The 22,266-nt window shown below is 38.5% G+C and overlaps 1 protein-coding gene across 1 annotated transcript in view; it reads right to left on the reverse strand.

Annotated features, from left to right (window-relative positions):
* Positions 1-2,493: 2,493 nt before the first annotated feature.
* nsmfa (NMDA receptor synaptonuclear signaling and neuronal migration factor a) overlaps positions 2,494-22,266 on the reverse strand; it is a 29,299-nt gene continuing 9,526 nt past the window's right edge. Inside the window, exons 2-16 of the mRNA XM_056731981.1 lie at positions 20,814-20,872; positions 19,834-20,577; positions 18,391-18,457; positions 18,125-18,130; positions 17,038-17,106; positions 13,695-13,747; positions 13,171-13,260; positions 11,876-12,003; positions 11,713-11,796; positions 11,000-11,033; positions 10,361-10,431; positions 10,074-10,153; positions 9,565-9,667; positions 7,710-7,785; positions 2,494-7,555 (exon numbers count right to left, since the gene is read on the reverse strand). Of these exons, the coding sequence (XP_056587959.1) occupies positions 7,458-7,555; positions 7,710-7,785; positions 9,565-9,667; positions 10,074-10,153; positions 10,361-10,431; positions 11,000-11,033; positions 11,713-11,796; positions 11,876-12,003; positions 13,171-13,260; positions 13,695-13,747; positions 17,038-17,106; positions 18,125-18,130; positions 18,391-18,457; positions 19,834-20,577; positions 20,814-20,872 (1,762 nt within the window). The 3' untranslated portion in view covers positions 2,494-7,457. The remainder of the gene's footprint in view (positions 7,556-7,709; positions 7,786-9,564; positions 9,668-10,073; positions 10,154-10,360; positions 10,432-10,999; positions 11,034-11,712; positions 11,797-11,875; positions 12,004-13,170; positions 13,261-13,694; positions 13,748-17,037; positions 17,107-18,124; positions 18,131-18,390; positions 18,458-19,833; positions 20,578-20,813; positions 20,873-22,266) is intronic.

Below are 22,266 nucleotides of genomic sequence, written 5' to 3' on the forward strand. Positions count from 1 at the left end.
GCATTTATACAAATGTGTCTAATGTATTGTACAAAGCCTTTGGGAACTTGTCACAATGCAAAAGTCAATAAGATCTTGCGTCATGTAAAGAAAGGACTCGTATAGGTTCAACATATGTGGTGTTTAAATTGATAAGTCAGCGCACAAGATTTGCTGATCTCAGAGAAAATATGTAGAGGCGTCATGTTTGTTTACTCAGAGAACAGGTGCAACACCGACGTCAACAATTCCTCCAAACTTCATTAAAAAGATCATCATCAGCACCTCAGGTGCAATGTTTTCTCTGGTGTTCAATTGCTCCATTCCAGATACATATTTTTTTCCTTCTGCAGTTACGATGTTGTGAATGAAATGTAAAACAAGTCAAATCAAGAAAATTGAATCTATTTTAAAAGAAAATTGAGATTTTAAACCATAGATAAAAACCTGCTGACCAAACAGCCTGTGGTTTTGTTGACTATTGTTTGCAAAAACAGAACTCCGTTTGTAATATGTTCAAAATTGATGTTTTTATTGTGCATTCCCATTAATATCAATCAAAGTGCACTTTGGTTGTTTTAAGTAAATAATAAAAATACAGCTGACACAATAAAAACATGATTTTTGAAATAAAGCAAATAAACTCTTCATATATATCTTTAAAACATATATATACATTTATATAATATGTAAATATATAAAATAATTGTGCCAAAGTACTATATTGACACTCATTACTGTTCTAAATCTAAGGGGGTATTGAATACGTTTTTGTCTTTTCTATACTGGATATGGAATGATTTTTTAGGTATGCTGTAACAAATATTGTTTATGGAATTAAGATACAGTTTTTGCATCACTGGATCCAGTGTGAGTTTGCCAATAAGATTTACCCTTCTGTCCTCTGGGTGGCATTACACTGCCGACTTCCATCAGGACTATTACTGAGCGGAGCAGCTCATAGTCTTAAATTTTATAGATACAGGACTCCTCATCCAGGTCATTGGAAGATGGAAGACATACATTTTCACTGCTGTCACAGCTGAAGGTTTCTAGGAACATGGCTGCATGGATTGATTTTCTCTGTGCAAGGCCGGTCTGAAAACTGCTTAATTCTAAAGGATCATGTAGGATTCACATACAGAAGCTTTCCACACAGCTGTACCGTAATCACCTATGTACATATAAACATATTTTACAACATAAGTTAAATAATAATATTTAATATATTTTTGAAGAAAAAAAAACAGTTGGTTTAATTTAGCACTATATTTTCAAGAGTGTTAAGGGGAAATTAGCATTTTTTAATCTTTCTATTTATTTGCTACATAATAACATTGATTTAGGATTGACCTGTTTATCTTTTATCCTCACGAGCTGACAACAGCATGACGCTTTGGATCAATCATCTCTAATGCAATTTTTACTTTATCAATTCAGCCAAATGAGCACCTGTGGTTTAACTTTCATTATAAAGTGATGATGATATATTTGTTATGGTGGTGTTATGTAATACGTCCTTTGCATAATAGGAATGATTAATTCTAATGAGGCTCAGAAGTGCGCATCACAAACAGAAGCAGAATTATTCATTATGCGCTCATATCTCGTAAATATTTATATGGCCAGAGTGTTGTACAGTTATATAGTTTGGGATAGACAGTCTGCGTCTGTGTTTGTATCTTATCTTATCCGGCGTTTGATGAAGGCTTTTAAAGCCAAATTTGATTCAATCTGTTTGACTAGTCTCCATCTGAGCTCCTGTTTTAATTGTAAAGTATTTCAGAATGATAAAAGGATGTTTACAAATCTGGATGTTGATACACTGTTTCATCTACTACAAAATACAATACAGTATACTGTAGTAACAGCTACGACAGAAAACACCTGTTCAAGTATTACGGATAACACTTTATAACAAGGGTGCTTTTGTATTTGATACATGATCTAACAATCAGCAATATTATTTTTCATAACTGATGTCAGTTAATGTCAATACAATTATTCATGTATGTTCATGATGCTTTAACTAGGATAATCTTAACAGTTACAATTTTTATTTTAGAATGCATTTGTAAATGCTGAAATTGACATGAACCAAACGCTGTAGAAGTTGTGTCAATTCATGTTAGCTAATGCACAACTACTGTCAACAAACACATCCTTATAGTTAACTGTTACCTTAAAGTCATCAATTATCATTTCCTCTGGTTCCTATTTTTTGCATATAATGAAAGTGAATAGGGACTGGACCCGTCAATCTACAAAATAGCAAAAAACCAACAAGAGGAAACTTTTGCTTCTTAAATTAAACAAGCCATGACAATATTCGTGAGACCCGTTAGAACATCTTATGAAATAAAGAGTCAACATGTTTAGGAAAAGGTGTAAAGGTGTGACTAGTATTCAGAAAGAAAAAGGTTAAGAAACAGAAGAAATGATCCATCGTGTTCAATTGAAACAACATTTTATTAGAAAAGCAAAGCATTAGAAACACTTTGCACCTGTCCGGAACCAGCGTGGTATTTAAGATGCTGCTGGTCCAATGACCGCATTCGTCCTCACATTAAACTCAAGTACAATGGTTCGGTTACACCATATGAGATGCACACGGACACAAATCTGCAGATGTAGATATTTCAAATGACATAATCAACACCAGATATATATGTTATGTTATTCATATCTACAATACCGACGTCATTAAAAAACAACAACACACTGTCATATTCATGGGAGTGTTCATAAAATAAGTTATCGCCACGCACACAGTGGCCGTGAGCTCCGAGAACAACACTGAAAACCATCTCATCGTCTCTCATGAAACTAATGAGCACTTCTGCACCTGCGCCCGTCCTATCCTTCTGTGGATATGAATAGAGGAGGCATGACAAGGAAGGAGAAAAATTGTTTTGCTACTCAAGGGCATTTTGACTGAACGCTTGTTTTGAATCGATAAGCTGTGGTAACTGCACCAGACTGCAAATGAATTCGGTCCATCGCCGACCAGAGAGCCATTAAAACCTTAATGCAGCCTGGACGCATGTAAAGCCTTGAAAACATATGTATCGTATCTCATGACACACCAATGGTTTACGTCCCTTCTGTGTTCTCACGGGACGTCTTGGCTTTATGATTTCATTCCACAACTGCGAGGTTCATGTCATGCGTAATAACTGTTTCACAAGTGAATAAATTAACAAGCTTTGCTGTGGTTAGAGCTTGGCATTAGCAATGCCAAGGTCAGGGGTTCAGATAGAAACAAATGTATAATACAATGCAAAGTAGGTCGCTTTGGATAAAAGCGTCTGCCAAATGCATACATTTAAATGTAATAATTGCATAAAACATACTGTTGTCCACAAGTTTCATAAAAATCCTTAGTATGTTTGAATATAACATTTCTCAACAAAAAAACAGCACCACTCCTGTGATGCATTTTTTCTGATATACAAATAATTAGTTTAGGCCCAACAAAGGAATAAAATAAGATAGTTTAACACTGGTTAGATCTCAAGCAATCGCCTATTCATGTGGATTGAAACCGCACATTCATGGATGTCAAACTATGTCAAAAATGCATTTCAACTGCTGTCCTTCTGAAATCTTTGTGATTTTTGTGCCGTCATCATTGTTAGTCACACTTTATGTTTGTCACTGGGTTTTGCAAATATCTAACCAATATAAAGTTTTAAAAAGTTCTACCAACTTTGATAACACAGTATTGTAATTATTTAAAAATGATAGTGTTTTTTATATTAACCGAAAAACAGCGGATTTGGACATACAAGGTTTCAGAAGGACGGCGACGATTTGCAGGTTCTGCTACTAGTTGGTTTAGAATCATCAAATTCTCTCACCAAATATTGTTATTTTTGACGAGTTATCTTTTCTGTAAGATTAAACATTGTTAAACACAGATATTTAAAAGCAGATTCTTCCATAATTGTGAGAAATGAATGGCCCCACAAAGACAGTTTTGCATATCCAGCTATTCTTGTCAATTAGGCCTACAAGGTAAATAGCATATATTTTGGAAATAAATAAATGAGAAAAAAGATTTGAGGAGAGTAGACGGCGATACATATTGTGTATTGCTACATCAACAATTCAATAACAAGCAATATCACACCAACCCGCATGGTGATGTACTGAATGTTCGTGTGACTGTCATTTGAAATTCAGTCCAACAGCATGGTTTTAATGTTACATTGCTTTAATACAATAATTCTATAAACAAGAAGTTAGTATTGTGTGACTTACATTTTATACACGATATTGTCAGTTATTTTGTATATTTCTTTCTACAATGAAAATTATTTTAAAATCAATTATTTTCCTTACACCCCCCAATTTTTCACTGTTTATAGGTCAGATAGTCTGACAATCCTGTGTTGGGCTATATGGCCACTTAAACACAAAATGTTTTGATACTGCCACAGTGTTTTTTCCTCCATTTTCCAATGTCTTAATCTGTATTTAAGGTGGCATATGAGTAAAGTAGTTAACACTTTGCAACTAGGTTGTTTTTGTTAACATTAGTTAATGCAGTAGCTAACTAGAACTAACACTTAACAATACTTCTACAGCCATATTAATCGTAGTTTATGTTATTTCAGCATTTACCAATACACTTTCTTAAATCATAAGTTGCTTCTGTTAACATTAGTTAATGCATAATAAACTGACGTGAACAGTTGGCATTGACATTAACTGATAATTAACTCAAATAATAAAAAACGTTTTGCTTTGCATTGTTAGTAGAATGTTAGCTATTAAAATTAAGTTATCGAATACAATCTTATTGTAAGGTGTTACCTAGTATTGAAAAGACAGTGCATGGCTTTAAAACACTAACTCGGTGTCCTCAGTTAAAAGAAAAGTAAAAAATGCATTCACAACACTTCCCTATAGGAAGGTTTATAATTGTGAATGATATGAACTGAGTTAAAGTCAAATTAGATTTTATGCATGATATGTATTCTGTTCTTACAGGACGTCCCGAGATAACACATTTGCACTTGCAGAACCAAATGTTCCCGTTGATGAGGGTGATACTGCCGTCTGTGGTACAGTGAATTTGGATTCTGTTTCTCCATCTTTCTGACACCTGCTGTGAGCCACAGATGGACCCATAATGACAAAATTTGCTAGAAGATTAGTCCAATTCATTTGTAGCCTACTTTCTGACTGGATTCCTACAGTCCCAATGACAGGGGACTCTACTGTATCCTACTGTTCATAGAGTACAGTAACTATACTACAGAATTATGGCAAGTCAGAAGTCAAAAAGACAATAAGCTTTTATAAATGTCTGCTATATTGTAAGCACATTCAAGGACATCTGCAGTCAATATATAAATGCCTCATTCATTCAATGTGTGTTTTCATCTTTAATTTTGATGTTAAAAATAAATACTTTGCACATGCTAAAATAAGCTAATGTTATTACAGCATATTGTTTGGCTTATGTTCCTCACACAATGTACTGATATTTCTCTATTTCTGCAGGGGTTAGTCGTTCATTGTCTGAACAACAGCGAAGCAACAGCCAATCGGCATCAATGGATGTATAAACAATAAAAGATGCAAGAATACCATCGTTCAAACAGTTGGAACTTCATTCACAAATGCCTCAAGACATCCACATCAAAGAGCCTCTGAACAGCTCGATGCAGCAAGAGCGAAAGAGTCTATGGCTTTTTTTATCTGAGCACATTCATAATTTTTAATAGGAAAAAAAACATCTCAGGTTGCTCAAAACCTTAAAAAGCTTCGAATGGAAGAAGAATGCATAGAGTTTACACCTGCAAGCTGCCATAAAACGCAATTCTTTGCTCTATTATCCAGGTACGGCCGTCAAATACCATCTTGCCCCATAAGGCAACAGTGACCTATGTGAAGAATGCATCTTCATGACCAACCACACCTATGACCTGCTCAAACTAAACAGTAACACAAAATAAGCTAGCGAAGGAGCTTTTAGTGCGAACCCAAAAAAATCGATTTGACATCATTTTGTTGGTGTGAAAGTTGTTTTAAGAAGTGGAAGTAAATACTTTTTGTTTTGAATGAAACACTATGATTAGAATTTTTTCGACCCAGTGGCTCACTTTCAATTAATGCATCTCTCGCAATCCACCTCCTGCAGGCAGATGCAAGTGTTGTTTGGCGCGTTTTGATATTGAACCGACTAGACACAATGAGCAAAAATTTAAATGACACTTTCTATGTTTTGACAAATTTTCCTGAGTTGATACCTACAATAGTAACCAGCTGCCATGACTGCTCACAACGTTACTCATGTCAGTTACATCAGTGGTTCTCCATCAGGGGGGACCCAAGATGATTCCAGGGGGCCGCAGATTTTGTGAAATATAAAAATTTATAATAGATTGTATGCAAGATCACGAACCACCAAGGACGTTCCTGCATTGTATACCCGAACATGTTTTGGGTTTAATTAAAATCCTAAGTTAAAAAAGTATTTATTTGGGGGCCCGCAAAGCCATGTACTCTACACAAAGGGGGCCTTACAACGAAAAAGAGAACCACTGACTGGCTGTTAAGTAATCCAATGAAAGACAAGATTTGGGGGACGGGGGGTTTCGGGGAGTACTTTTCAGACCAAACAATTGAATCATTGTTTAAAAACTGCCTACTGTTATTGTTATATGAGGACATTTATTAGCTTAATCTTTTATCTTCTTGTAACCACGTGACTTCTCAATCCTCAGGTGCATATGAATCAGGAGATGAAAAATGTACCGAAATAGACCTCTTAACGTAAAACAAATGACTGTACATTCTTTCCAGTAAATGGCAAACGAGGACTTCCAAACACATCTGGATTATATATTCATAAAGGCTTAAACCTGAGTTATTCAAAAGAGTTCATTAGAAAAACCACAACAATAAACTCTGACAAAGTAAATTGTGTACCATTGACATTTAGATTATTTGCATGACTAGAGCTACTCTATATGTATTACCTGTATGTATATCAATATATATATATACCTGTATATATGCTTATTTCATGACTATTTTCTTTTTAATGATAAGTTTCATAAAACACGGTTTGATATTGCACACAGGACTCATTTTGCGAGGACAACCCTCTTAGGTGAGCGACCGACTCTCCAATTGATGCTACTGTACGCAAAACTATACTGTATGTCGACAGCTTCAGCGAACACCTTCACACTCAGGAAGCCCAAAACATGTCCTCTTCTGATTCAACTTTATTTTGGTCCAGTCTGTTCTGTTGGACCTGTTTATTTTTCTCGTGTGATATCATTATAAGGGTGTATGAATCCGCCGCGTAGGGCTCAGAGAACGTCAGAGAAGCAGCGATGGCAGCAAAGTGGCTGCGTCTGTCATCTTTCGCGTTCCTGTTTTCCTAAATGAAAGCTGGTGAGATGGAGTTGGACAGTGGGGCATCCCGCCCGCGTTGCAACGCGCTGACCTGCGCAGGGTCACAACAGATCTTCGTAGTCGTGGAGTTTGGAGTGCTGACGAGTTTTCCAAAGCCTGAACAAACGGAAGTCGAAGTACATCTCGATCATCTCCTTGCCTGAGAGAAAGAAAGAGGGCAACGTTTCTTGTGAATTCCACAGCACAAGAGTGACTTGATTTAAATACAGAGCACATTTAGTGCCTGATTAAAATGATTCATGTTTAGTAAATCCGTAAAAATATAGTCTGCAGTTTATAGCAGACGTTCTCACCCTGAGCGGAGAGCTCCAGTGGCGACTCGAACGTGACAGAATAAGGCCTCATTAAGTTCTTCAGTTTCTGGAACAGCTGTTGGCACATGATAAGCCAAGACATTAATAATCTCTCTCCCTCTCTCTCTCTTTGACTTTAGGAGGTTAGTTAAGGATAGCGGAAGCTTCTTGATGTACCCAAAATCGCTTGGTTCATTCACTATTCATTAAATAGCCAGTGGCACATTATTCACCATATACAGTATATTTCAGTGCTACTTTGCATTACAGGGAATACAACACCAATACGTTTAAATTCGTTAGACACTATTAATCAGAATGCATTATACAGCACGTAAACATTTTACACATCACAAAATGGCTGCCACTCCATATAGCGTGCACAATTTATAACGAAAATGGGAACAGTTTGACCCTGAACCAATTTCACAGCTCTCTCCTCTCCGACAGGTGACTAGGACTGCGAGACCCCTCAAAGGAACCCAGTCGAGATCTTTCCATCCATGCAACGCTTTGACAGGGTTTAGGACCCAGACAGAGATTAAAAGTGATTTAGATGCCGTGCACACCGCAGATTTTCTCAACCGGCTAACCCTGCACGGAGAAAACAAATAACTTCCACAAACGTGACCAAATAACCAATGACCTCAAGGCAAGACTGGAAGAGACCTCTATAAAACAAATGCTGCAATATTCATGGACATCAGCTTTGAGTTTTACAATCAGAGCACTCGAGAATTCACTTGCGAAGGCCAAATGCTCCCAGTAAATTACCCAGACTGCCTTCTTCACAAACTCACAAAGTCCGTCATCCCCCATCTGTCAATCACAAGCACGTCCACAAAACGCGCTTCTCGGGAACGGCGGCGCCTCTTGGGCATTGACGCACAGAGAACGTAGTTTACGACAAACCCGTCTCCATAGAAACTGATCTGTAGGTTCCAAGGGAGATGTAAGTGCGTCCTTGGGGCAAAATCTTGGGGTTCAATGACTGCAGCTCTCTGTCACAAGGCAACAATAAAGACAGAATGAGGCATGGACCAAGGCCGACCTTCGAGGACTGGCCATGATCTGCCTTTCAAGAGTCTCAAGCCGTAAGACGTTATTCAGATCCTCAAGCATCGTCACCACAACTCGTCAAAATAAAAGCCCAGTTAATTTCAAAACAGATGACACAATATTTACTTATAGTGAATTAATAAACTGTAGTAAACACTATAGTATACTTTAATATTTACTATAGTAAGTTTTCAAATACATCATGGTAGACAAGAATTTTACTGCAGTTTAATGTAGTAAATACTATAGTCTACTACAGGATTTTTATGGACAAGTATATTTACTACTGTACAGTAAAGCATAGAAAATACAGAACCTACGGCCCTGCATAAATTGACAAACTGCTCGCGTTTCGTAAAAACATTATCTCCTTGACAAAGAAGCGAAAACGTGACGACATCTTTGTACTGTTAGTGCTTCGAAAGGGAAGGGTGGAGTAAGCCATTGGTTGCAATTCGCAACTCACCACTAAATGCCGCTAAAATCTCCACATTGCTCCTTTAAGATCTGACTCAAATCCGAGTTCAGAAAAAACGTCATAAACATATGAGTTTAGAGAACAGGTCAAAAAAAAGGGTTGTTCGAAGTTACATAACCAGGAGAAAAAGCCTGCCAGACGTAATGGTGATAGACAGAGAGGTGTGATGTAGAAAGATTGTGAAATTGTGCTTGTGCATGTCTGGGTATGAGGAGAAGAGAGCTGGACATGGTCACGACAGTCCCTAGAGGGCCAACGCTAAATATATCACAGACAGCATTACGTAAATACAGACCACGAAAGGCCTTCACTGTGTACCTTTTCTCCATTCGGATTGCCCAAGACGTAACAGCCCATGATGTGGATCAAGTTTGGCTCTGGATTTAATTTACTCATAAACCGGCTTAGGCGTTTCCAAAACCTGCATGTACACACAAACAGAAGATGCATGTAAAATATGTGAACTATATCCCCTCCGAAACAGTTGCTCTTTCTAAAACATAAAAAAACTAGAAAATTGTGTGTGACTGGGCTTCCATTTTTTTAAATAATTCACCGTCAAAAATGAACACATCTTTCGTCAAGATAGATGAGTAAGAGATGACAAAGTTCTGGATGAACTATTTATTTGAAGATGCAATCTTTTGCCTTCACATCCATCTCTTGAAACATAAAATTGCAGGTTACTTTATGTGCTTATCTTTTCAAGTCAAATGCTATCAAACGGACATTTCCCACAGAATCCCACCGACCATACGTTTATGTTTGACCCTAAAATTACGGGTTGGAGCATTATTGACAGACAGAGGAGTGCTGATGTCACTCACTGGCTCATGTCCTCCTCTTTCTCGACCTTGGCAAAGGTGGCCACTTTATTCTTTAGTAGGTAAAGATGCCCCGGGCCACCCTGCAAGAGAACATTCACGTCCACACAGAAACACAGACGTTTGAACCGTCAAACCCCAAAGGTTTAGGAGTCCAGTATCACAGTAAACTGACAGAACTGAATTCACATTATCAAACTCAAAGAGACAGCAGGTCATCTTACTGCCGTGTATTTATGTATGCGTGTACCTTGTTCTGGAATCATTATTTGCTGTGCCTTAAATCTCACCTGACAGAAGATCATCATCCGCCAGATCTTGGAGCCTTTTCTGTAGGCCGTCAATCTCTTCTCAATCTCTTCTGCACACGAAACAGAAGCCTGTCACTTTTTACATGCCTGATCTTACAACTACTGTTTACTAAACTAACAACATTAGAGTTTGTGTAGGTCACATCAAATTTCGTCTTTCTCAGAGCATATCAAACTCTTGCAAAATATGCAAATATAATATCAAAAGATTTACATTACATTTAAATTTCATCATTTAGCAGTCGCTTTTATCCAAATCGAGGTAAACAATAGAAGCAATTGTTTACATCCTTTGATGTTTAAAAAGAAAGAATAAATATGTTCTTGAATACATTGAAACCAATTAATAAATTCAAAAAACAGTGGGACATCCAGTAAAACTACAACATCCCTACAACATCCCCACATTTACACAGTAACTCTTACAGTTATCTCAAACAGCTTTCAACATCAGCGCCGTTTATCAAGAGTCCAATTGTTTTTTGTGTTCTACATGCCCAGGCTGGTGCAAATATCTATATAAATCCCTCGAACCAGGCAAGAGGCAAAATACAAACACGGAAAAAGCACAAGACATTTAGCGAACACACAACACATAAGAGGCTCGAAGCTACATACCCAAAATATCGTCAAACGTAGCATGCTCGTGATCCTGGAGATAAAATAATAAATGCAATCAATACAAACACATTAAGATTATCATGCTCACAGTCTATGATCTCTAGCACACACTCGGTTAGCCCAGATAAGACTGCGTTGTCGTCCGCTTTTGTGTTTGCTATCAAATTTCTCATCTCTTGTCCAGCTAAACCTCTGGACATGGGCATTCTGTCTCTGCTGTATCTCATGCAGGTGCGCCCTTGGCTCTACTTTCCAGGACAAAGCAAAGCTTATCTGTGTGTTTTTCTGTCTGTTACCAAGTGTAAAAACTTTTTTAATGCATTCTCATCCTGACCGGCTTTAGGTTCATTGAGTGCATAGATACGTTTTAGCAGATAGGAAAGAGGTGATGCTGCGCACGCAATTAATGCAAATCTAGGTTTTTTATTCAATACTTCTGGTGTTATCTTTGTTCCACTATCAGAGATGTGGATTTACTTAAAAATATGTACGGATTAGAAATGACATGAAGCGATTTACTAAGCATAGAGTAGATTAGATTAGCTATTTACGACAGTGGAAAACTGTCCAGGGTTGAACAGCTTGTATGCAGAATACATACGATAGAGAATGGTTGATATAAAAACTGATATGGAAGCCATAATACAGGGTATCTGCATGTTGCGTCATGTCATTCTTTGTGATGCAGAGGGAAAACAGAGTCGACTTACATATAGGATCGGTATTATAGAAGGATCGTCCCGACGAATGATGGTGGGAACATATTCCGCTTTGGGAACTTTAGACGATATCAGCTGAAATATAAAACAACATAAAAAATCAAGTATTTAAAATCTATTTATGAATATGCTATGGATGTACTTTGCTACAGACCATAATTTTAGGTGGGATGAAGTCGTCGCCCTCACACGCCAGTCTCTCCATCTCTCTATCATCCTCCCAGTCCCGGTCCTCGCATCCTCCCTCATCCGGAGTACAGCAGGTGGTCTGCAATTCTCCACCTGCAATGTGACACAACACAAGAGCTCAGCAATGGACGAAGAGGAGAAAAGAGACTAGAAAAGAATGAGAATCAGCGAAGGGAGAGAGAGTGCAGAAGTCACTTAAACTTAAAGGGACAGTTCACACAAAAATGTTCACACAAAAGTTGTTCTAAAGCTGTATTAACCTCTTTGTTTTGCTCAACACAAAATAAGATATTTGGAAGAATGTCAGTGAGCAAACAGATCTCATCCCCCATTTACTGCCGTAGTAGAAAAAATAAAAACTATGGGAGTCAATGGGGGATGAAATCTGTTTGGTACTGATATTCTTCAATATATCTCTCTCTATATTCAGCAGAACAAAGAAATTTGTACATTAAGTGTAACAAGTGAATCACTTTTTGGGTGAACTGTCCATTTAACTTGCTAGCATTACAATGTTAGAGAAACATTGGATCAGAGACAAAGTCAAGACAGTATCCATCTGAAAATCCATTTGCCGCAGAAAGTACCAGGCAGAGAAAAATAGACAACATACGGAAATTACAACTGCAAGTAGCAATCGCTAGAAGCTCAACAGGCTCCCCGAAGACAGGTTTCTTAAACAGGTGGCACGAATAAAACGTGATCACAAAACAAATTCAAAGACAAACTACACACGGAGGAGGTAACATGCAGACACAGAAAACTACAGTGTGCAAACAAACAAACATACACACACACATAGTCTCCAGAATGCAGACGCTCCAGGCGGGACAGATACTCACAGAAAGAGAGAGAGAGGAGCACATATTCGGGACAGAACCACGCTCAGAGGGAGACACACAAACAGCATCAGAGGAGGCACGTCGCAGCAACACTATGCGTGTATGTGTGCGGCATAGAGGTGTGTGTGATAGAAATATGTATTTGATGTATTTTGTGTTCCCAAATATTGATCAAATGTTAAGATTGAATGCACTTTGACTTGCATGTAATAAAATACAAATGTTTGTAATGTAATGTGTGTGAATGTACATATTAAAAGAAAAGCTGCGAAAGATTGTGTTAAAATGAATTTATTATAAAAATCGTATTATGTAATTTGATTGACAGCAAACAAATGTTTTTTGGAAGAGTTCCATGCATTACATATGTGAATGTTTGTGTTGTGTGGCATCTTTGTGTGTGTATGGATGGACTCACTGTCTTTTGAGTCGTGTAGGGAGTCTTGTTTGACAGGTGTCGGATCGCTCCAGGATCGGTTGAAACTCTTCGTCCTGCGTTCTGCAAACGCTAGTAAGGTGGAGAGATGGTCACGCACACACACGCACTCACACTTATGGTTCCACGATCCTGACAGACTGCGGATACAGCACTGCTGTCAAACACATTGCACGCTCACTGTCTCTACCTCATCACACTTCAAACACTACACAAACCATCGCAACAGCAGCTACACACACATTCTTCATACGCTCTGATATCAAGTTGTCCTATGCTACACTGTCGCCGCCATACAGAAACACACACAAGTAAGGCGGGCGAACATTCACCCACTGTTGTTTTGTAACGCCATGCGTTCCAGCACCCTCCAAAAAGAACACGCTTCACACAGCCATGCAAACATTCCCAATCTACACATGCACATGCTCACAAACACACAAAATACTGATAAAATGCAAACACAGATGGAGCTGTGCACACACGTACACATAGTGTAGACTCACTTTGTGCTTTTATTCTTCTGCTGCCCACCATTCTTAAATGCTTCCGGAAGTTCCTAAAAATAGGAAGAGAGTGGGAAAGGAGGGAAAGGTGTAATTTGGACGTTTCGAGAGTTTTCCGGAAAAACAGCTGTGTGTGTGTGTGAAGTTACATTTATAATCTAAGACCACATAATTTTGATACTTTTGTTGATTTTTGTCCATGCCTGTTATCTCTGAGGTCATTCACTGTATAGATTCTCTAACTGTACTCATAAATGCAGAACATTTTCATTTTTATGGGGATATAGAGTCGTGGAAAAAATGAGACCTTTCCAAGAAGAGACCATTCCAAATGATCATTTAATCAGCATTTCTAGATGTATCGTTGCCATTCAAATACAGTGTTTGTTGAATTTCAACAAAACCAAACCTCGGGAGTAAACTAACGTCCTCCAATAGCAATGTCAAAGACTGACAGCATGACAAGACACATGAAAACTGTGATCAAAATCAAGGTTGACATAACACACATTTTCCTGAACACAAATATTACTTGGACCATTGCATTGGTTAAATGTGAACATGAACTTGTTTTCTTTGCAATATTTGAGGTCTAAAAATACAAAAGCTAAACCTTCCTGTTATTTTGATCTATTTGTCCAGTTTCCACCTCTGCAAAAAATATTGTCAATTGTTAATTTTAACTAACCACCTACGAATAGTAAATTCAGATACACTAAAAATATTTTTAAAATGGTCTCTTACTTTCCTGCGGCTGTAGATTTCAAATTCACTGCTTTTAGTTTTTAAGCACAAGGTCTACCTGCAACCAGCCAGCACTCTTCCTACTTCAATCATCAACAGAGGAAAGAAAACTGTGCTATATTTTTTATACAGTCAATAAATATTTCATATGTTGAGATTTAGCTTGGTGCCATTTTTCCAAGCACCATTTTTTTACAGCAAAATATTTGCACCGCAGGCTGTCGCCGACATTGGCAGAAGTTCTTGCTGGTGTGCGCTCATGTGAAGTATTGAAGCAGAGAGTGTGTTAAGTTATTTAAACGATCTGGCATCTCTCCAGGTAAGAGCGATCAGACATAGAATAAAACCGCTGGAGAAGAGTCTGTCCCACTCCTCCAACACATCTTACTCTACACACATATCCATGACAACCACACATGAGAGACAGAGTAACAGATGATAATTTACCAATGATACTGTTCACGAATGACTGTTTGCCCGGTTAGGGAAATAATTTTATTTAGTTCTTTTGATTATGTTTGAGTCCTGTTCTGTAAAATATCTGTATTGTAACTAATTGGAAGGTCATCAATGCAGAGACAGACAGTAACACTGTGTGTACACCGGACGCGACCAGCGCGACACGACAAAAGACAATGGAAACGCATTAGAACCCATTATAATTAAAAAATTTGTCCACACTGGATGTGACGCAGCGCGACAAACCCATTAAGAACAAGCAGGTGCATCTGATGTAGACGATGTAGAATCAAAGTGTTTTGTTTACACATGTGACAGTGCTGTGCCCACCTGTGAGAGGAGGGAGACAGGAAGAAATCCCCCTCTCTGTCCATCTTACTGATTACACCAACGTGCCACACAGACAGCGAGAGAGAGAGAGAGAGAGAGAGAGAGAGAGAAACCTCCCTCGCCCACACAGCAAGCTGACGATGAGTCAGAGGCTTTCTCTTTTGATTCTCTCTCTTTCTCTCTTGTGTCTGCAGTCTTTGCTCCTCTATAGTGCCCTGTAATTTTATCGCCCGCTTTTTCACCCTGTTAAATAGTCCCACTTCCTAAATGTTGCCTCATTAAATGCTGAGAAATTACATTTCTGTCATCTCACCCTCCGGTCTTTGTATGATTTTCTGTATAAAGACAAAAAGATGTACACTGACCCTGTATGAAACTTATATTAAAATATTAACATAAGAAGAATATCCTGGCACTCTTCCATTCAAATAAAGCGAACTGGGACTAGGCTTACTGAGCTCTTTAATAATCAAGTATTATTACAGTGTATAAATCCCTTAAAGGGACAGTTCATTTTGAAGAAACATACTGTAGTTCCACATTGACATTAATTGTTTGGACACAAAACCCCGGAGACATTTCTCAAAATATCTCTAACTTCATACTGTATATGAAAGGGTTTTGAATGACATGAGGGTAAATGAAATACCATTTAAACAAAGCATTTCCAGACTTTACAAGAATATAGCAAAGTTGTTCAGAGAAAGTGTGTTTTTCAGGTCACTAAGCACCAAGCCATTAATCAGGTGTTTTTCCATACCACACAGTTTTTCCCTACAGCAGCTGTGCATTGTGGGAGACATCTGGCTGGCTGCTCCAGACAGCTGCTGCTTCTGTCCAATATGACCTCTCCTGGTGCTATTGTCCCTGCCCACAAAAACCATTACATAATCATATGGCTGTCTTCTCCCGCATTCAGATTCTCACTCTCATACTTTATCTCTCACTTTCATTGTTTGTCCATTTCTCCTCCACCCTGAATGTGTGAATGTGTGCATCATTTGATCTCTGAGGGTTAAATTTGGTCTCTCAAATCATCTCTGCTACTGAGACCACCTGCTACTGTTTTAATTAGGATATTCTGTTGGAATAAAAACTTTGAATTAAATATAATGGTTAGGAAACTAAAGAAAAGTACGTATTTAGCATATTCCTATTAATTACTGTGCATTAAAAATAGGTTTTTACATTTTATAGACCCCAGGAACCCCCAGAGACCCCAAAAGAATCATGAAAAAATCCTGGTAACACTTCATAAAAACTTTAAATAAATGTCATTCATTCTATACATTACAAAACTATGTGCAGCTCCAGTAATATTCTTTTAATATGCCCCACACATCAATTATTATTTATAATCATAGGTGAGTTGACAACAGATGATTTCTCCTCAAATTCTTATGATACAGATACTTCCTAACACATTCTAAAATGACAAACAAAAAGGCTAGACGAAAATGAATTGCCTTTTCCTCTCATCTCCCAAAGCTCAGTCATGGCTCGCTTACACAATAGCAGAAAGTTGGTTCGAGGCTGTGAAACAAAAAGCAATTTCACAGTCGCTGTAACCATGGAGGCGAGACATCAAATCTGACTCCTATTTCAGCAGCAAACATCAGCTAAACTGCAATGCTCGCGTTGTTCACGTCAAAGAATAATGAACATGTCAATTATCACGGAGAGAAATCATACTGACAGAAAAACAAATCTTTCAACTATGTATAAATGAAGAAAGAAAGAAGAAAGGTCTTTCCTCTTTTTGTATCCGACGGCGATAAATACATGGATAAAAGACAGACCTACAAAGTACCTCTGGATGACGGCAACTGACTCCACCGCCCTCTTTCTCCTCTTTCTCTCTGCTAGACTCCGGAAAGCCCTGCCAGGAGGTGACACAACTTTAATGCCAGCGAGGTCGAGGGCTCACTTGATGTCAGGTTAGCATTTGAGGTTAGAGCCATGCTCATGATGGGGCGAGGTTAGCCTGGGGTTAGACAGGAGGAGTTCGTTCTGGGTAGATATGAGGTTCAGCCACTAGCAGAGCCTCAGATTGGATTAAAGTATAAATGAATGGCTTTCGTGCTCATACACACAGCAAAGAAATTTCAAAAGTGCTTATGTGTCCTGTGAAGTTTAGTGTGATGTTTCGGGCTAGATAAGAGAGTATCCTGGGCCTTAAGAAAAAAATTATCCAGGCTTAGGTAGTCTGCTGGCCTTAGAAGATATAGACCCTGATCTTTTTTAGTTAGCACCAGTTTGACCAAACTAGGAGACCACAGCATCACCTACGCATTTCTTCTTCAATCATAAATTTCATTTCTTCTCCAATTCTATTGAATCAAAGCAACGAATAAAATAGTTTATCTCCCATCGTCATCGGATACACTCTTGGAATTCAACATGGAGTTACATGACTGATGAATCCCTGAGAAACCATCCCGCGAGATACTTAACATGTCAAGACAATCAACTCGAAAAATGATAGAAATCTGCATCTGCCAGCATTCCCAAACCAGCCAAGCCAGCGACATCTGCGTTTCCGGCTGAGGTAATCAGAATTATCCGGAATAGACAGGCCTATGAATTGTGCCTGCGAGCCATTTCCCGAATCAAAATGCATGACTGCATTACGCTCCCCTAATGCAACAACATCAATCTTTCCTTCTGGTTTGCAAACCAACGCAGCAACATATCTTGGGTTTGGAGTGATTCATTCGTATCGGCCCTGAAAAATCTTTTTTACATTGGATTCCTCCACCTTGATGTCATCCGTAACTTCACACACACACAAGTAGAGTTAGTGGGACTGGAAGGATTGTGAGGTGGGCTGTGGAGGGAAAGCTAGCAACATGACACCCTGTCATTCGACATTTAAAGGGTAAAAAAGGGGTACTCACGAAATCCTGTCAGGCGGAGAGGCGGACCAGACGAAAAGAACAGAGAAAGAGAGACAGACAGTGAGCTTAGATAACAACGTTTGAAGAAAGTGTGTATATGTGTGAGTGTGGACACAGTGTACTTGTCTGATCTCTGAGTCAGTTTGACAGTAAATGTCACTAAATGAAAGTGTGTTACTGTGAGACACCTGCTCTCCCATCTGTACTTGGGGTCACTATAGACTTCAAACTTAGGTGTGTGTGTGCGTGTTTATGGGTTTTCTCACGCCTGCATGGTTGTGGTAGCTGTCTGAAAGCTGAACATGTTCTCTTTAGGGAACCAAGTGTTGTCATCTACGAAGAAATGAGACATAATTGACCGTTAGTGCGGAAGTAATGATGCAAAGCTTCTGAATGTATATATTACAGTCAAACAGAACAAATGCAATGGCCCAACATAAAAACATTTAACTGGACACTTAAGCCAAATGGCATTGCATTTGGACAAAATGTTAACCCGGTTAAAAACGTTTTCAAGTTAGTTAGCTAGTCAACTTCTGATGGTTGTCCGGGGTAAAATTGTGAGGCATCTGCCAGCATCAAAACCATTTAGCATGCTCAAGAATGAGCATTTAGCTTTAGAAATTCTACACACAAAAAAGGGTCATTTTAATCGACAACAAAATAAAGTCTAACAAATTTCTTATGCATCCCTGCTGAAATACCCTGCTAAAAAAATCAATAGAAACCATTAAAGAAGTTATAATAGTTTAAAAGGGATTTGTATTGGTTTTAATGGAAACTATAATGGTTCTACTGGTCTGTGATGGAATCTATTATGGGGATGTTTAATTCTACTGGAATAATGGCCAAAAAAGCACTAGAAAATGAATCTTGTAATGGTTTTAATGGAAAAAGCTTGTAGGTTCATAATGGTATTTTAATGGAAAACAATTTCATTTCTGTAATGGTTTCTAAAGGTCCCTGCCCAGCTGAAAAAAACAATAAAAAACATTTAAGAGGTTGTATTGTTTTGATGGTTTAAAAGGATTTGTATGGTTTTAATAGAAACTATAATGGTTCTACTGGTATGTGATGGAATCTATCTAAATGGTTTTAATGAAAAAACTACCCTAGTGAAAAAAAACAATAGAAACCATTAAAGAAATTATAATGGCTTTAATGGTTTTAAAGGGATTTGTATTGGTTTTAATAGAAATTATAATGGTTCTACTGGTATGTGATGGAATCTATTAGGGGGATGTTTAATTCTACTGGAATAATGCTCAAAACGCACTAGAAAAAAATTGTACTGTAATGGAAAGAATTATAATTTTTGTAAGGGTTTCTATTGTTTTTTCAGCAGGGAAATGGTTCATAATGTTATTTTACTGGAAACCATTACAATTTCTGTAATGGTTTCTATTGGCAGGGTTACCTTTCTGTCTAAAATTTAAGTTTTTACCAGAATGACACATATATAAACGTTGCTCAAGTGTCCAAATGTTTTTATCTGAGCCACTGTAGTGATTTCCACTAGGCAAAACACACTCCACAGAGGGAGAGAGCACAAAACTCACACACAGGAGAGAGGGGAGAGAGAAAGGAAAGTGGAAACAATACAGACCACGGCACATCGAACACATCGACGCCCCTGTTTTTAGCTGAACCCCCCCTCCCCTTGTCCAGAGGCTCTCTCTCTCTCGCCCCTCCTGCTCTCCCCCTCTCACCTCGCTCCTGCCCAGTCACCCGGTCCACACTGCACATCCGCTCTAGTGGTGGCCGGTGCTGCTTGCCTGCCTCTCGGGTGCTGCTCTCCAGGTCCAGCGAGCCCTGGCTGCGCGACGGTGTCCCTGGACAGGCCTCGCATGCAAGGCCACATTCCTTTCCCTCCCCCCAGCCGCGGATGTTGTGCGCACTGACCGAGCCCTGCAGAGGCTGGGAGAGGTGGTGGTGGTGATGAGCAGGTCCATGGTGATGATGGGATGTTCCGGCGACACTGGTGAGTTGATGGTTGGTCGCCCCGCTTCCTACTCCGCCGCTGCTGATGTGATGGTGGTGGTTACCACTCGCACCTCCGGGTCCATGGTGGCGATGATGCTGCGTTGGAGACGAGGAACTGGAGGGTTGGTCGAGCGCCTCCTTCAGAACCTCAAGCTCCAGGTTCTCCTTGCTCCCCCGGCTGGTCCCCAACATGCCGCTCTCTCCGGTGATGGTGTAGACCCGGGCAGGCTGCAGGGAGCACTCCACACACTTCTGCTGGTCCTCCTCTGCTGAGAAGCTTCGCTCGAGCGACAGCCGGCTCTTGGAGGATGTGGTCGGAGGGGGAGGTTCCAGGAGGCCGAGAGCGGGGTTGATCAGTCTAGGGTTGCTGGAATCCTGAAGAGAGTATTTGTGGAGGTTGTTGTTCTGGGCGCACAGGCTTTCTGGGGAGTCAGAGTCGTGGCCAATGAGGGTGTCAGAGAGTAAGTGATCTTTAACCAAACATTGAGACAGATACAGAAAAAGGGAGAAATGAGTGAAAACAATGAGATGCAGCAGATGAGGTAACAAACTACATTAAGAAGTAGCATAGTTCTTCATGAAAGATGAAAGTGAGTCTGATAACCTCATGCTCAGAGGCTCAAAGACAATATAGTGAACAGAAGAGGAGCAGAAAAGAACAGCAAAAATAGAATAGTAATGGAGAGGTTTAGATCAGATGACTGACCTGATCCGTTGCGGTTCTCAGGATGAGTGTGAATATACTCTCCAAATGCTCGGGCTGCTCTGCAAAGACACACACAAATATTAACAATTGGGCAATAAGAATGGAATAGAATAGAAAGTCGATATAAGAAAATTCAGATGTTGTTGCATTGAAACCAGCATTGAATTAGTATTGGCTAGGAAAGCTGCAAAATGGTATTCCAAATACATTGCCTGCTGTTATCACTGTAGCTCTGTGGCTTTTGGTTGACACATTTTCATATAGAGAAATAGAACATTTTATATTTTAAAGGCATTTACATTACATTTTCATTTATAAATTGAAATGCTGTTATCCAAAGCAATTTACAAAAGAGAAAGCATTTAACATATTGCTATGAACTAATCCTAATAAGTAGTTCCCCCATTGACCCAAATGACTATGGAAAGTAAATGGGGACAAATTTTGAATCGAACATCTTCTTTAAAGGTGGGGTGCCACAGTGTTTCATGCATGTTGACTTCTTCACAAAATGTTAAACTTGCTGGCGTCTCATGCTTGACATGGTCAACTAGTAAAAAAATGGATGCATGATGTTGTATTTCTGTGCTCGATACATTTGTATAGTTTTCAGAAAGTATTTTTCGAACATGAAAATCCGTAACAACTTTTCTTAGTCCCTTTTGGACAATTCTTCACGCGTCAACCCGCCAGAGCGAGATGCAAGAGCACGCCCACGCATCAACCAGAGAGAGCTCAAAACAAATATATTTATTTATAAAATAATATATAAATTCAATATAACTTTACAATAAGGTTTTTTATTAAGGTCTTTAGTAACATTAGTAAATGCATTTACTAACACGAGCAAACAATGAACAATAGTTTTTCTGCATTAATTAATCCTTGTTAATGTAATTAATCTTGGTGCATTAATTAATGTTAACAGACACAACTTGAATTTTAAACATGTATTAATAAATGATGAAATTAAACTGAACCAAGATAAAGAAACACTGCTTTAGCCTTGTTCATTGTTAGTTCGTGTTAGCTAATGCATTAACCAATTGTTAACAAATAGAACCTTATTGTAAAGTGTTACTACACATTCTAAATTAATATTTAATAATATAAATATATATAAAGCTGATAGTTATAGGGGTTATGCATGTGACAATAGTCCTGTGCGAAGGAAATATATATAAAAAATCATATTAAATTAATAATTAAAATCATAAAATCAACTTGTATACAGTATACAGCATAAAGATGGGCATTAATGTCCATTCTGTGTTTGGTTATAACAATTAATTTTATATTTCATTTATATTGATTTTAGTTGATATTAAAATTTTATTGTATATTAATTGTATTAAATGAAACGAAAACTACCCAACAGTTTTGTGGAGGTGTTCCGGAAGTTAACTTTGGGCCACATAAGTTTGGGCTTATTTATGTTGTTAATGCTGAAACC

Source organism: Triplophysa dalaica, chromosome 19 (assembly GCF_015846415.1).
Source record: "Triplophysa dalaica isolate WHDGS20190420 chromosome 19, ASM1584641v1, whole genome shotgun sequence".
NCBI classification, from domain to species: domain Eukaryota; kingdom Metazoa; phylum Chordata; class Actinopteri; order Cypriniformes; family Nemacheilidae; genus Triplophysa; species Triplophysa dalaica.